General features: G+C 36.9%; 2 protein-coding genes across 10 annotated transcripts in view; one reads left to right on the top strand and one right to left on the bottom strand.

Annotated features, from left to right (window-relative positions):
- Positions 1-893, bottom strand: part of SKIC3 (SKI3 subunit of superkiller complex) — a 114,030-nt gene extending 113,137 nt beyond the window's left edge. For 2 of the 7 annotated variants that reach the window (XM_074282043.1, XM_074282044.1), the window contains exons 1-2: positions 802-893; positions 175-260 (exon numbers count right to left, since the gene is read on the bottom strand). In XM_074282043.1, the coding sequence (XP_074138144.1) occupies positions 175-260; positions 802-840 (125 nt within the window). In that variant the 5' untranslated portion in view covers positions 841-893. Of the gene's footprint in view, positions 1-174; positions 737-801 lie in introns of those variants that run through there. The other 5 variants (XM_074282038.1, XM_074282040.1, XM_074282039.1 and 2 more) reach the window with 5 other exon arrangements.
- A 29-nt stretch (positions 894-922) lies between these two features.
- ARSK (arylsulfatase family member K) overlaps positions 923-16,627 on the top strand; it is a 37,534-nt gene continuing 21,829 nt past the window's right edge. The window contains exons 1-4 of one of the 3 annotated variants that reach the window (XM_074282054.1): positions 923-1,359; positions 8,853-8,982; positions 11,584-11,767; positions 12,178-12,337. In XM_074282054.1, the coding sequence (XP_074138155.1) occupies positions 12,180-12,337 (158 nt within the window). In that variant the 5' untranslated portion in view covers positions 923-1,359; positions 8,853-8,982; positions 11,584-11,767; positions 12,178-12,179. The remainder of the gene's footprint in view (positions 1,360-8,852; positions 8,983-11,583; positions 11,768-12,177; positions 12,338-16,627) is intronic. The other 2 variants (XM_074282052.1, XM_074282053.1) reach the window with 2 other exon arrangements.

Genomic DNA, 16,627 nt, shown 5'->3' with positions numbered 1-16,627 from the left:
GAGGTCTTCTTGACTTCAAGTCCAATATTAGATCCACTGTACCAAGATATCCCTCCCTCAAGAAACTACACCCCGACCCTGTAATGATATTGTTAGTAAACTTAAATGGGAACTACCTCTGTAACTGAACATTTTTAAATCACTAGTAACTGACACAATTTACAAGCTACGTACCTGAAACTAGGAAAGGGAGTCAGAAAGGCCAGAGCTCTGCTTCCTTCTGCATCCTTCCAAGGAAGAAAGTTCAAGAAGGAGAGAAGCTGTATCAACAAAAGAATGTCTTTCTGAACCAACGTCAGATAAGGAAACGTCACATAATAGCTCACGTCTGTGGAGACAACGTTTTGCTGGGCCCACAACCTGTGCGATGAGGGGAGGTCACATGATCGAACCCTTCTTCCTAGGTAAAAGGAAGGGAGGTTTTCTCCCGGTGCCACCCTTAGTCCCTTTAGTCTAACGCATGGAATGAAGTTGTGCCCTGAACCCCACCATCACCCCTCCGGGAGTGGAAGTGCCCCAGCGGCGGCAGAGGGAAGCCCAGCAGTCGGAGGCAGCCGGTGGGGTCTGAGGACTGGGATGGGGGCCTCCTCTGACCTCAGCCCCATTCAGCGCCGCTGGCAGGCGGCCCACCGCCACCTCAGCGAGTCTCCCCACAGCCGGGTTCACTCTTCTCCTAGGATCCCAAGAGAGGGAACCCCGGGCCCTCCCTTTAGTCTCCTCCTCCTGCAGCCGGGTTGCTCCCCTAAAAGTCCCTAACCCATCCCCTCCTAGAAGACCCCAATTAATTTTTTTCTATTCTACCTTATTCCAGCCGCCTTCTGCCCAAGGGTCAAGGCGCATGCGTATTTCCGCAAGGTATAACCACGTGACCAAACCCCGCCGCAGAATGAACAATTACGTGCAGAGGGATTGGGGGGAGGGAGCGAACAACCTCCCGGACAAGTAACGTCAGGTGCCTGTGTTTCCCTTGGGCCTGATGGGAATTGTAGTTCTGCCCTTCCCCCTGCGCATCATCAAGTGGCTCTTTCAGAGGAAGAGGGCTTGAAGTAGCGTTTCTAGGAAACAGGTCAAGGCACTTCACGGAGAGAGTCAGAAACCCCCCCCCAGGGGTGCACTTCTGGCTGTGTCCTGGGACTCGAAAAGGGAGGGTGAGCCGGACAGCCCGCTGGGGCAATGAAATGCTGGAGGTTAGGTGTGGTTCTTATAGTGACTACTTCTGTGGGTCTGGCTCTGGCCGCCCCGGCCCCGTGGGCAAGTAGATTGGAGGAAAGAGCGGGCCCAGTGTGGCCTCCTCCCCAGAGGATAACAACCCTGGAGGCCTCGGCACCGAATGTGGTGCTGGTGGTGAGCGATTCTTTCGTAAGTACCGGGCCGGAGAGAGGGCCTTTCCTCCTGACTTCCCTGCGCTGCTGATGCTGCTGGCGGAAGGGCGCCCCCGGCGAGCGGGCGGGCGGGCGAGGGAGGCGCTTAGTGCACTGCACACGGGGTGTCGCTGCTCAGACCCGCCCAGCTGCTCCAGACTGGCAGCTCCGGGACAGAAAGAGATCCCCAGAGGTTACCTGCCTTGGTGCGCAGAATCAGCCTTCTCCCCGTCCCTGGGTAATGGAGTCTGCTTCTAGCCATACCCCCTTCCTGCGTTCAGAGACATCTATCCATGTGCCCAGGGACCTAGGACATCCGCCAGTCCTAGGAAAGGTAGTCACCTACTGTGACTTCTGAATGGCAGCTCCGATCAAAATTCAGTATTCGCTAGATCTTTCTTGAGGGTTGAGCCAAACTTTAGTGCTTCCTTTCACCCTGCCATGACCCCGCTTCCCGATGTTCATTTCTGTAGCATTGGTCTCACCGTGGCTGCTCAAAATAGTTCAGTGCCTGCCCATCTTCTGGACGAAATACACATTCTTTTTTTGGCATCTAAAGGTATCCACGGTAGAATTGCATTCTACTTCTCCAGATTCATTAATCCCTTTCATACAATACAGTAGCCAAACTGGCTACTTTCTTGCTGTTCCCCAAATATACCCATTATGGCTTTGCACAGGCTCTGCACCCTCCTTCCATCCTCACTTCTGCTTCTTGTAACTCCTGTGCTGCCTTCCTCCCCCGCCTCCACTGCTCATCTCTCCCTTTTCCTTGTATATATCTTCTGCTTATCTGTAAACTTGGATTCCTTCACATAAACACCAGAGGAAATTTTAATTTTATTCATGACAAGGACAGTCACTTTTCAAAAGAGCCTGTGCAATGCCTAGCATATGTATTGATTGTAAAGCACAAAATAGCGCTTAATAAATGTATAATGATTGAGCCTTAGTATAAGCTACTGCTTAGACAGATTTTTAGTTATATATTATAAAATTAGAAACTCTAAATGGGCATGTGCATAAGCTTTGTAATCAATACATATGCTATAGGATTAAGTATGTGTTGATTTTTCTCCTAGTTATCTCTTCTCTCCTGAACATCCCATCTGGCAGCAATCTTAATTTAGCAAATACTTCCAATGGCATGCCAGTTTTCTATACTACTGAGAATTCTTTTTCTTTCCATGCCAATTCTGAAATGGACTTTTCCCCTAGCCTAGCCATATGTCATTTTCTGTTTCTCTTTAGAATTGGTACAGATTTATCAACATTTCCAAAGGTGAAACTTCAATTAATGCAGTTTTTTATTAAGTCTGAATTCTTTTGCATTCAAACTCAAATAACACTTTTTTCTCTGTTTTAAGTATGAAAGAAGAAATATCTGATTTTTCTGTTATTATTAAAGTACAAACCAAATGCCCCAGATATCATTTGTTAATATCTACTATGTGCTGAGAGAGAATTGTCTTAACATTGCCAGCACAGCTGGAAGAGAAATTTTTCCTCTAAACTCCTCATACATCTTGTGTTTGTGCTTCACATTTTGACATAAACTGAGATCTTTTGGGGGGCACGATGTAAACTGTTCCCAGACCCTGGGAAAAGCTTGCAAACTCCCAATTAAGTGGTTTCATTCATTTGGAGATGTTGGTCAATCACCCTCCATTGAATTGCCACAAACAACTCCTACTAGCTCAAACTCCTAAAATAAGTAATCTCTTTTCAGTTGGAGATCTAGGCCCAGGGCATTGTCAACATTGACTCAAACTCCCAGTTAAGTAATCTCATTCAATTTTTAATTGAAGCCCCAGAGGGCTAATAAAAGACAACTTTGACCCCGAAATCTTTGCAGAAGTCCTAAATGGGATTATGCTCACCAAGGAAGCTGTCTTCTTAGCAAGCTGTTCTGCCAAGACTTGTTGCCCACTGATGAAAATATTCTCTTCTCCTGTGTTAACCTTTGCTATCTTCCTAACAGGACCTTTTGCCCACTAAAAGTCTGTCTTCCTAGCAAGCTGGCTTCCGGGTGCCAGTAAGTCCCTTTTTGCCACACAGATTTTGGGTTTGCAAATGCTTTCACAAGGGATCTGTGCCTCCAACCAGAGGAAATTTCCCTCCCTAATTCTCACACCTCATCACAACTACTACTAACCTCAATTTGACATTTTCAGATGTGTCTGTGACATAATGAGAATGAATTCTATGAATCACATGGAAAATTGACCCATAGATACATATTTACTGCTTGAAATTTATTTTTTGGTCTAGGTATGTGATTTTATGTATACAAGGAATTTTCAATAAAGAAATTCCTATCAGTAGTGCCAATTAGCAACTAATCTTCAGTATTTCATGGGACACAAAGATTAAATAATTTACACAAGTTTTAAGTAATTTACAATGTGAATCCTGTTCTTGTTAACACAGGCAGTCTCTATCTCTTTAGAATGCCTCTCTCTCATTTCATAGGCATGAATTTTAGAAAGTATAATCATGAATTTAGGGCTGAAAAGAATCCAAAACACTATGTGATTGAACTAGCCCAGCTTTACTTTGCAGATGAGGGAAGTGACAGATTAAGTTGCCCAAATTCAATTAAGTGTAGTAAATAGCCACAGGCAAAATTCACACCATCCCTCCTAACTCCACTGCTCTCACCACCATGGTGTAATGCTCTATTGTGATCATGTGTATGTCTATCTATTTGTTCTGATTCCCCAAGAATACTGCAAGTTCCATAAGAGTAGAAAACATGTTCCATATCTCATCATATCTTCCATAGCACATAGGACCATGTCCTCCTATATGTAATAAACACTTAGTATTTTGATTAACTATTCATTGACTGTTCAGAAGATATTTTTGTTAGAGACAACTAAATGATAATAGTGGATAGGTACGGGACTTGGATTTAGGAGGATCTATGTATAAGTTCTGCCTCACACTTTAAGCTGTGAGACCCTGAGCCAGTTACCTCACCTCTCTCAGCCTCATTTTCCCCATCTACAAAATGAGGGTAATAAAAGTTCCTGTCTCACAGAGTTGTTGTAAGGATCAATTGAAATTATATGAAGCATCTAGCTATTACTATTATTTCAGAGCTTAATTTAAGAGAGTGAGATATTTTGCAGAATAGACTTTTCAAATTAACTGAAGCTTCCTTTTTCTTCATATTAAATTGATTTTAAACCAGTTTCTGAGGAAGGTATGTTACACATTTTTCTGCTACAGATCAATATGCAGGCATTTGTTAAATATCTACTGTATTCAAGACACTTTGAGGTGAGAGGGGCACAAAGACAAAAGTGAAACAATATCTTAAATATTGCTTCACCTTTGTCTTTGTTATTTTATTGTCTTATTATTTGTACTACTGTAATACTGTCATATTGTCGAGGTTTGGAGTGGGGCAGTGTTGTGGGAACTCCCTTCTGGTCATTCAGGTCCTCTGTAAAAGAATTTATGAACCCAAAAAATTAAGCTGGCAAAAGAAGTTTATTGGCACTGGGAAGTCAGCTTTTGCAGGCTGACTTTCTTAGTGGCAAAGTCCCGACAGAGAAGTAAAGGTCTAGCAGAGAAGTCAAAGAGAGATAAAAGTTCCTAGCAAAGAAATCTCAAAAGAAAGGTAAAGAGGGTATAGTCCTGTTTAGGGAAATGTGGGAGAGAGACAAAGAGAGGTTAATGCTGAAAAGAGAATGTCTTTTTAGAGGGCAGAGTCCCTGCAGGCAACTTTTGGCCCTCTGCAAGGAATTGAGCCCAGTTGCCTCTTTTTATAATTGAAACTTTGGCTGGGGGGGGGGGGGCAGTTTGATTTGAAATTAGAATAGAGAATATTTGAATTGAATGAGTAAGCCTAAACTAATCTTCAACTCAATAGAGGGCTTAATCAGTAGTGAGTGTTATTAATAGGGGACTCCTTCAGAATAACAGAATGAAACTACTTGTCTTGATTCCCTGGGCGGTCTTTTGCAAAGAGAAATGTTCAAAGAGACTTTCTCCTTCAAGGAGTATCTATCTCATGCTCCCTCCCTCCCCCCAATCAGAGAGAGAGAGAGAGAGAGAGAGAGAGAGTGTGTTTCAGGGCTCCCCTTGTTAATATTATTTGTCATATTGTCTTTATTGTATTAAATAGTGCTATATTGAATAGGGTGTTCTAAATTATATTTAAGACAAAAAGAGGATTTATGGCTGATCCTGGAGGTATTAGGGAGGTACTGGAGTTCATTGAATGGAGCAGGGTGTGACAGAGATCAAATATAAATCCTCTTTTTGTCATTCAAAACTCTTCATGACCTAATCTTCCCCTCTCACCTTTCTAGTCTTATACTTTATACCCCATATTCTTTGATTTAGTGACAATGATTTCCTTGCTTTTTCTCAAAAAAAAAAAAAAAAAAAAAGATACTCCATCCTCTGATTTGGGGCATTTTCTCTGACTGTCCTCATGCCTTGAATACTCTCTCATCTCCACTTCCTGTTTCCACTGGCTTCCCAGATAAATTTTTCAATCTTCTATTAGAAGCTTTTCCCAATCCCTCTTAATTCTGGTGTCTTTCCTCTCTTGATTATTTTCCATTTATTCTGCTTATATAACTTGATTATACATAGTTGTCTGCATTTTCTCCTTATACACTTTCCTCAAAAGCAACAACAAAAATCATTCAATACATCTCTATGTAATCTAGCAAAACAAATATCCATATGAAAGGGGTTAAGGTCCCTTTAAGATTCCTTTCTGATTTCCCAACCCCCATGGCTGACCTTTGATTCACAAATCCTGGTCAAAAAAGCACCCTTTTGAATTCCAATGATATCTGGGCTTTCCCCAGCCCCCACCAGATCTGAGCTAACTGAAAAGCCCACCAGAACTTGGGGTACCACCTACAAGCCCCTTTTAGGCATAAAAGACCCAAGCTGGAGCTTTCTCTTGGCAGGAGCCCTTCCCCCAAACATGGTATCCTTCAGGCCATGTAAGGGTTCCTGCCTGCCCAGCAGCCACCTTTGGCCCTGCAGTCTTTCTAACTGAACTTTACTTCCAAATTTCTGCAATAAATCTTTTATTTAGGTTTTCAAGCCTGTAAATTCATTTACAGGGGACACTGTACCTCATGGGATTATCTTACTATCTTTGTGCCAACCAACGGGGTTCCCCCTTTCTTATCTTTCATCACATATTAACCATATCCAAAAATGTAGGTCACTTTCTGAAGTTCATCACTTCGCTGTCAGCAGTTAAATGGCATATTTCACCTTCATTCTTTCAGACTCATGGTTTATCATTGTGTGATTCACAATTCTAAAGTCTTTCAAAGTTGTTTTACTCATGTTATCATTGGATAAATTGTTCTAATTCTGCCTTCTTTCTTCATCAGTTCATAAAAGTCTTCCCAGATCCCTCTGAAATTAGCTTTCATCATTTCTTTTTGCACAGTAATATTCTTTATATCCATATACTAGAGTTTGTTTTAGGCTTTCCCCAGTAAAACATTCCCTTAGTTTTCAACTTTTTGCTACCATGAAAGAACTAATCTAAATATTTTTTACATATAAATCATTTTTCTGTAGACAGCTTTATGATGCCTTAGAGCTTGGACCTAGAGTCAGGAAAACCTAAGTTCAAATTTGACCTCAGACGCTTAATCTCTAACTGTCTTACTTTTAGCAGGATTGTTGTGGAAATCTGCAACATGCTATAATTGCATTTGCTTATTGCCAGTCTCTCCTAATTCCCAGGGCGTTAGAGAAATCTCTGATAAATATTAATATCAAACTTACCTCTTCATGAGCCTTTAGAAATCCTCTGGATGCTATCTCATATGGATGAAGTTTAAGCACAACAGAGCACCCAAGAGTTTTGGCAGGCAAGCTTAAAAACTTTATTCATGTGGTTTACATCTTATTCTAAGACATCCTGCACACTCTTAGTTCTCTCTCCTTGGCAGAGCTCCAGGTGAAAAGGGTCAGGCTTTGTTAAAGTAATCCAAGCAAGATAGATTGGGTGAAACCATGAGAATGGAAAGATTGAGATGGCTATGAGAGATGTTATAGAGGTAAACTCTGTAAGATCTAACACCTATTTATATATAAACAGTGAGTTGAGAGAAACAAATCAAGATAAACTCAAAGGATATAAATCTGAATAATTTGGAAGATGGACTGTGACAAAATAAGGAAGTAGGAAAGGGGGAGGTTACAAGATGAAAGATAATGGGTTCTCTTTTGAGCAAGTGAAATTTGATAAACCTAGGGATCATCCACTTAAAAACATTCAATTAACAATTGACTAAAGCTCAGGAGGTCAATACATAAATCTGGATGTTATCTTAATAGATATAATCATTGAACCTGTGGAAGCTGATGAGACTGATGAGGTGCAAATGATGAGGTTAGTGGTAGTGAAGAGGTGAGAGAATTTGGTTGGAAAATCCCTTCTGGTTGGAGGCACAGGTCCAATGTGATTTGCAAACCCGAAATCTGTGTGGCAAAAGGGATTTATTGGCACTAAGAAGACAATATCTTCAATGATGGACAAAAATCCTGGCAGGGCATAATCCTATTTCGGACTTCTGCAAAGATATCTAGGCATGTAGTCCTACATATATTGGGGCTTGCTTTGATGTTTGGCCCAGAGACAGGGGCCAACTCCTGAGAGACTAATTTTCAATTCAATTTAAAATTGATTACTTAACTAGGAGTTTTGAGCCACTGAGGGTTGTTTGTGGCAATTCAATGGAGAGTGATTGACCAAGATCTCTAACTGCATGAAACCATTTAATTGGGAGTTTGTAGACTTTTCCCTGGGAGCTCCCTGATAGGGATACACATCTGGTCCTCCCAAAAGATCTGTTTATGTCATCCCCCTTTGAGCCTCTTCCAAAAGAGAGTTTGCACAGTTTCAGGGTTCACTCCCATCAAGACTTCAGGGAGAACACCTAGTACAGAACCTTTAGTGATGAATATTTGATATATTTAATTTCCATAAATGAATGAAGAGGCACTGAATAAGCTTTTATTATGTGCCAGGCTTTGGGCTAAGAGCTGAAAATACAAATGCTAATGTGGAATAGTCTCTGCCTTCAAGTTGCTTCCATTTTAATAAGTTTACATTCTAATACTCTATTCAAATAAGAGAATTGTGGCCAGAAAGGAATTTTAGTCTGAGGAGACTCTGGAATGGTGAATCAGTTGATAAATGAACTAACAAAGTTGTTGAACTCTGCCATGAAAAGCCAGTGATGCTTATTGATAAAGTTATTCCATTCCTGTGAATTTAATTGTAATGCTATACATTTAATACCTGACTTCTTAATGTCTCTCATTTCATTTCATTATCTGCAAAATGAAATGCATTTTTTTGCCTTAAAGAGTTGTTTTGGATACTGTAAAGATAATTTTAAAGCTCTTTGCAAATTGTAGATATTTATTGTCAATGATTACTGGAAAATATACTTCTTGTGTATTGTAATTAGCAACTTTCTTTGATTATAGGACGGAAGGCTCACATTTCATCCAAGAAATCAGACAGTGTCACTTCCTTTTATAAACTTCATGAAAAAACATGGTACCCTTTTTCTCAATGCATATACAAATTCTCCAATCTGTTGCCCATCACGTGCAGGTAGGTGTCCTAACTATATGTATATCTGTGTGTATATATATTATGTATATATGTATATTAATTGAAATAGATAATGCAATATGAAGCTTCATTTAAGTTGTCATTAGTATTAGACTTTAGAGAACTTGCTATGATTAACCTTCTGAATATGGAGGGCTTTCTCTGAGTATCTGCGAATATGCTAATCATAATAAAAATATTTCCAGATTCAAAAAGCACCTATTGCCACACCGTTTTCTTTTCTCAGATTAGAATGATCATTTTAGTAGTTTGCCTTAGTTTAGAGAAATAGTTATACTGACAAAATGCTATTGGCATTAAGGACTGTATAATTCAGGAACAGGACATTAGAGCAGGAATTGATATAGCTGAAAGTTTAATTGTTTTTATCTTTTCTCCAAAACAACAGTTTTTCTTGTCTTCTGTGTGATTCCTTTGTTTTTTTAAGTTTGTATAATACTTAGTAATTTAGCTTGTACCTTTCTAATTTATTAAGATATTTAGTTTTTCTCAGAAGTTCCTCAAGTTAGAAATGCTCGTTCATTCATTTGAATGTTTTTCTAACAAAGAAGGAAACCTAAAATTTTCATTAATGGAGTGTCAATTCAGAACTTAATTTGTTTTTTGTTCTACTCTTATAATTTCATGATTATAGGAAATTCAGCTAGGAAATTCCCTGTATTATAATGGATTAACAGCTGCTCTGCAATATATAGACTTAGTATGGGTTTGGACACTGACACTTAATTATGTGGCATTATGTATATGTTAGAAAGGGGACTTGAGCCTAGGAATTCCTGACTTTGAGAAAGATGATCCATTATTCTCTTTTCACATTCTTCATTGAAATAAAAATGAAGATCTTTTGCTTCAGTATTTCAATGGTAAACACATAAAATATTAATTTTTCTTCCAAGTGTAAAGCTTATAATCCAGCCACACTTTTTTTTTCCTTGCAGCTTTTGTTCAAGGCCTTCCATAAATCATTTATAAAGGATTTTAGTATTACTGGGGTATCAGTGCAGCATCTTATTAACAAATTTTGTAAAGTTGAGGCAGTATGTATATGGGTCAATAATTAAGAATATTCTCTCTTTTTTGTTGTTGCTCTTACAATAAGATCCAATTGATATATATATACTCTCTTCCAGATATTTTGAGAATCATCCCTTAATGCTCAAAATTAGTCACCTATAGAACAGAACTCTATATACACTTCTTCTAGCCCTGACACTTTTCCCAGTTTTTTCCTCATTGCACATTAAGGACTATAAATGTTAGGCAGTTTCTAACCTCTTAAGTGGCCTTATTGTTCATCACCTATGATCTCCCAATTATCATATCTAATGCTTTTCTGGTTGTTTTCTCCTTAACCCTATAACATTTGACACTTTCCGAATAGTTTCTCCTTCATAGGCTTTTGTGACACTAGACCAGACCACATTAGACTGCTTTCTCATTTCTCTAGCTACCTTTATGGCCCACTTCTTTGTTTTTGTTTTTAACTAGTTTATTGTTGCTCTCATATCCACAAACTATGAGTATCCCTCAAGGCTCTGTTCTTGGTCCTTTACTTTCTGTGATCTCATTAATTATCATAGATTCAGTTGTCATTGAATTAAATCAGTTGACATACTGCATCCACTTATTTTTATTTTTCTAGTTTGATATTGATTTTTATCTTTGCTCAAATAAATCAGTGGTAGATAATTGGGATAATTGTGTATAGCCAATATTATGAAATATTTCTTGTCATCTTGGGAGACACAGTGAAACTTGTTCCTTTATTGTAAGACATCAGTTCCTCTAGTAATATGCCCACCCTATAGTGACTGAAGACAGATTTTAAGTGACTACAACTAAACTCAACTTCATTGTCTAAAAACTTTGTGAGTTTTAGCACCTTCTGTGCCCTTTTCTATCATTACAAAATCATAAAGTTACATAATACTGAAGACCATATTTATCTTTGTTTCAAAAGTTTCCATGGAGAGGTCATCTTCAAGTGACCACCCTACTTGTAATCAGTCTCTACATCCTAATATGGTTTAGTCCTTACAAAGCATAAAACCTGTTATTAAAACTGTTTTGGAAAACTTTTTAATGTGGCCATAGTTTTGTGCTCCCCTAGCATACCATTCCAGAATCAGGATCATTGAGGCATCATAGTAAGAAATTGTGAAGTATTTTCTATTATTCATCACAGAAATATATAGTGTGTCCATTGATTATGTGATATAATATGTTTTTTCCTTCCTCAGTAATATCTTATTCTTTCAAATACATGTACAGTTAGTTTTCCACATTAATTTCTGTAAGATTTTTTTGATCCATGTCGTATTCTATATCCCTCCCTCCCTTATCTCCCTACTGCTCAAGACAGCAATCAGTGAGATATAGGTTAAATATTTTTTTAATTCCTAAATATATTTTTAATTCCTAATTTATATGTAATGGTGGGGTGATTGATTTACTTTACCCCCATTCCACTTTAAAATAATAAGATACCCAAAGAATCAGTTCATTCATAGGCCTTAGATTAAGTTCAGAAAAGGCCTTTGAACTTCACAAAATATTTCTGGTTTTTTGTTTTTTGGATAGATTTGGATAGATCATCTATAAATTATCAAGCAAGCTGAGAAACTTGGAGCAAGTGTGATAATCAAGAAGAGTCAGTGGCTCTACAGGTCTCTCAGAGAAAAAAATCCAGGCTGAAAAAAGTCTCAAGGAAAGGTTGACTCTTTGAACAGTTTTCCCTGCTGGTACCTGTTCAACCACCAACCCTGTTAGTATAAACCTGTTATTTCATTACTCAATTATTTCCAATAAACTGATTTTTGCCTCAACCACAAAGAGGTTAAGATTTAACTAGAAATAGAAATGTAAAGTTAGGCAAAAAAGCTCAACCACTTTCTAAATGTTTGTTATTATCTTAACTGGGAGCTGAGTGTGGCTGAGCTTATAATTCTATGCCTAAAATAAATAAATACCCTTACACTTATTATTTTTCTAAGTTTCAAATGAGCCTGAATGTATATTTATGTATATGTGTGTGTATATATATATGTGTGTATATATATGCATATACTTATATATATATATACATATGCATATACACAAACATAATATAGACATATGTGTATATTGTTTATTTCAAATTCTTATTATAATCTCTATTTTATATATGTTTTTCAGCAATGTGGAGTGGTCTCTTTACTCATTTGACTGAATCTTGGAATAATTTTAAGGGCCTGGATCAAAATTATACAACATGGATGGAACTCTTGGAAAAATCTGGCTACCATACACAAAAGTTTGGAAAATTAGACTATACTTCAGGACATCACTCTGTTAGGTAAACATTGAATCATATGCCTCCTAAAGTAGTGTGTGAGAATGTATGTGGATACATACTCTAATGTGACTTGTTTTGTAGACCAAAGGTAAAAATATTCTTAAATTTTTATTTCTGTTGACATAACTTAGACTTTAATGATATTTTATGATTAAGTTTTTGTGATTTTGTTTTCCACAAATATTAAAAGACAAATCCAAATTATTCTAAGGGTTGTCCCATGTGTTGGTTGATTGTTATGTATGTCTCAAGGCAGTGTTTAAGAAATCAAAAAGTTTTTTTTTTTTTTGTCTTCTATCCTTGTAATCCAACAGAACCAGTCTAATCCCTGTTCTATATCACAATCCTTCAGATTCTTAAAGATTTTTGTCATACTTCCCCCAAGTATCCTCTTCTTCAGATTAACAGCCCCAGGTCCTTCAACCTGTCTTCAAAGAACATAAATTAAACTCAGAGCTCTTCAATCTCCTGTTTGCCCTCTTCTAAAAAAATATCTGAGTTCAAATTTGGCCTCAGACATTTAATGGCAGCATAACCACAGACAAGTCACTGAACCTTTTTTTCACTTTCAGTTACCTTTTCTGTAAAATGAGGGTGATAATAGCACCTTACCTCTCAGGGTTGTTATGAGAATCAGATGAGAGGTACTTGACTTACTTTGCAAACTTTAGCACTGTGCAAATGCTAGCTATCATTATTACTATGATTCCCCAACCTTACACTTATGAAGCTAACTTTTTTTTTTCTCTGCAATTTCATCCATGTGGATATTCTCACCAGTGCTACATATCACAGATTCTACATACCTTCCTGACCTCCCTTAAATTCACCATAGAGAGTCCATCCTATTCTGGAGAGTATCCTCAAATTCTCCCAACCTTGTCCTATAATTGTCTTGATTTTTAGATGGGATGAACCCTTTTCTTTTTTCATCACTTACCTTACTAATGATATCATTTACTTCTGTTCCCTTATTCTCTATCTTGCCTTTCATAGCAATACCAATATTAGCCATTTTTATTCTTTCCTTTCTCATCCAAGGGCCATTCTCCTTGGTAAAGAAATTAAGAATTTGGTTTCTCTCTTCTCTCCATCATTTGTTATTCTTTCCCTGATTTGCTCCCTTTCTTCCCCAGCTTATCTTTCTTTTTAAAAATAATTTTTCTTTATTTTCTTTGTTTTTTCTCTGTAATCTCAGCTCCTTCTAAAGTTAAGCATTATGATTATAGGACAGTGTCTTGCTTTTATGTTCATCTTTTGTTCCATATATACATCTTTTAAAATCTAAGCATATTGGTAAGTTCCCAGTGCATCTACATTGGTCTCTTCAAACAAGTCTTCTTTTCAGTACAATTATTTCTTTGCATCTTCACAATTCTATTTGAGAGCTTTCCCTCCCTTCTAGTCTGGTTTTCTTATGAAAGTTTAGAGTCTGGAATCATAATTAATCTTTGTCAGAGCCTTCTGATTTCTTCTGTTCTAAAATGTCACATTTTGCCCACCTTTCCTCCTTCTCGATCACAAATTCTAAGTTGGAATATATATATATATATCTTTCTAACCAAGGATGCCATCATTTCCTCCCCCAATAACTAATTCCTTCATTTAATGTTGTTAACTCCAGTTAATCAACAAGCATTTATTAAGCACCTGATATATGCTAGGATCTGTGGTAGGTGCTGGTAATACAAATATAAAAATGAAACTATCCCCATCTATAAAGAACTTATATCCTAATGGGGAAGATGTCTAATACCTGCATAGGTATTTGACTCTGGGAGAATTGTTGTGAGGTTAGAATTGGATATCTGTAAAGTGCTTTGCAAATCTTGAAGTGCTATATAAATGCTAGCTATTATTTGGGATGAAAGCAAGAATCCCACAACTAATTGTTGTATTCTTGTTAAGTATCCTTTCTATGTTATAAGTAAGCTTCCTTTTTGTTAATTATTGAATGATCATTTCTTTCAAGTATTAAGTGTAAATATTTGATAATAGCTAATATTTATATAGCACTTTAAGGTTTGCAAAGTACCAGGGGAGCAACCTGAGTTAATAACCCTGGTGAACAACATTAGAAATGAAGTGGGTGAGGACAGAGTACAGATCCCATTTTACCAATTAAAAAACTGAGGCAGATAAAGATAAAATGATTTGACCAAAATCAAACAGCTAGTGTCTGAGACTAGATTTTGAACTTAAATCTTTCTGACTCCAGGTCCAGCATTCTAGTCACAGAAATGGTCTGGTCATTGGGGAAAGATTTGGGACTTCTGGTGGCCCTGAGATATGAACCAAGTTTGAAGAACCCTAATTTAATGCAGGTAGAACTTTTTTATGCCTTTTAGTGATCAGTAATCAAGACAACATGTCATGAGAGTCCTGGTCATCTAAAAGTGGCAATAGGGTTTGAACCATCATTTCCTAAGCCAGTCATGACAGTTTCAATACCTTTTAAGGAGAAACTAACGAATCAGAAAGGATCAGGGCCTTAGGAAAAGCCTAGGCTTTTTAGGATAATGATCTGGAGAGGATCAAAAAAAAAAAAAAGACAGCCAGAAGAGTGAAAGACTTTCAGTCATTGTCATAGCAGGGTTAATTGAAGGGAATGGAAATATTTGAAGGGAAGAGAAAACTCACTGATGGCATGAGAGCGCTTTACAAGTATGTGAAAAATTGTTGTGACCTTCTGGGCCAAAGCTGTGTTAGACCAGTCCAGTGATTCAGGTTTAAGGACTAATATTTAATAAGGTACTATTGGATCATAAAATATTATAAGAATTAAAAGTTAACTTTAAAGTTTTAAAAAGGGTATGTTATACTACTTTCTTCTGCCTTATAATTATTTTGAATAACCTTAATATTTTATTAGTGTTCCACCAGTTAAGAACATCATAAGATCAAGAGCTGTACAAGACTATGGATATAGTTACCTTCCCTCATTTTACAGATTAGAAAACTGAAGCCCAAATATGTTTGATGATTTGCTCAGGCTCATACAAATTACAGTAAGAGCAGGATTAATCAGATTGGAATGTGGGTCCTCTGATTCCAAGTCTAATATTCTTTCCATAAGACTAGTGCCATTATTCTTTCTTAGTATTGCATATTTTTACTTTGAACTATTCAAGAATTTCATTCACATTTATGTGTATACATATATTCCATTTGTTTCATAGCTGCTTTAACTAACATTTCTAATTTCATAGTGACCAATTTCAGAACTGAACATTTCTCCACGTTAAGGATTCCAAGATAAATCCTTTTGCTGTTCTACTTTGTATATAGAAATATCCATTTTATTTAGTGTTTGTCAAGTTCATGGTAAAGAAAAAAATTTTGAGAGCTTTATGTGATATATATATAAAACAAAAAATCCACTTTTGTCTTGGTGATTTCTGGGTGAAAATAATTTTCAATACCCTAATTATTTTCAGTATATTTTCATTTATTCACCAGAATTTGGAAGAAAAAATGTCAGCTATTAAGATGATTTATATGACTCCTTTTTGCACCTACACAGTCATTTGTCTAAACAAACAGATCAGGGTTGCTGTTATTAACACATTCCTACAAAGGTTATATGATTTATGTTGAATCATCTTTTGAGATTTCAGTATGCTTTTTCAATTATTGAAGGAAAAAAACCGCTCTAATGCAATGCTTTGTAATAATGGATGCACAATATATTTTAATTCATTGAGTAGCCACTGTAAAAACTTAGGCTCAATTTTTATGACTCAATGTAAATCTGTTATTATAAATATACAGATCACTTCTTAATTCCAATTATACTTTTATGCTAATGAGTTTCATATTTCTACTCTGTGTTTTATTAAAAAAAAAAAAACTATCTCCCTTGAGGCTTTAAGGGATACAGCCAAATTGTATTATTTTGGCATTTACCTTGGTTTAGCAGAGTGTCCTACATAAACTTTTCCCTGATAGACAGAAAAGTTATGCATAAAGATTCTCAAACTGTATTTTGATGATGTAAATAGGAGTTTCATAAGAAAATTCATGTGGTAGTGATAATTTGCCTTCTTGACTATTAAATATAAAATTACATATGTATCAAAAATGTTATTTTTGATGGGAATAAGATATGCATCTTAACATGTAATATGTATATCTTGTGTGTATGTCTATATGTATGTATTCAATTGGAGATAACCTCAGAGGGATTACACTAGTATTAAAGGGTAAAGGTAAATTGCAAAGGTTAAAATTTTAGCTGAGATGTAAAGGAAACCTAGAGATCCAGGAGTTGAAAATAAGGAAGGAGAGAAT

This window comes from Sminthopsis crassicaudata, chromosome 1, assembly GCF_048593235.1.
Source record: "Sminthopsis crassicaudata isolate SCR6 chromosome 1, ASM4859323v1, whole genome shotgun sequence".
In the NCBI taxonomy this organism is placed as follows: Eukaryota; Metazoa; Chordata; class Mammalia; order Dasyuromorphia; family Dasyuridae; genus Sminthopsis; species Sminthopsis crassicaudata.
Note: the sequence above shows the minus strand (reverse complement) of the source record. Positions and strands in the feature narration are given on the sequence as shown.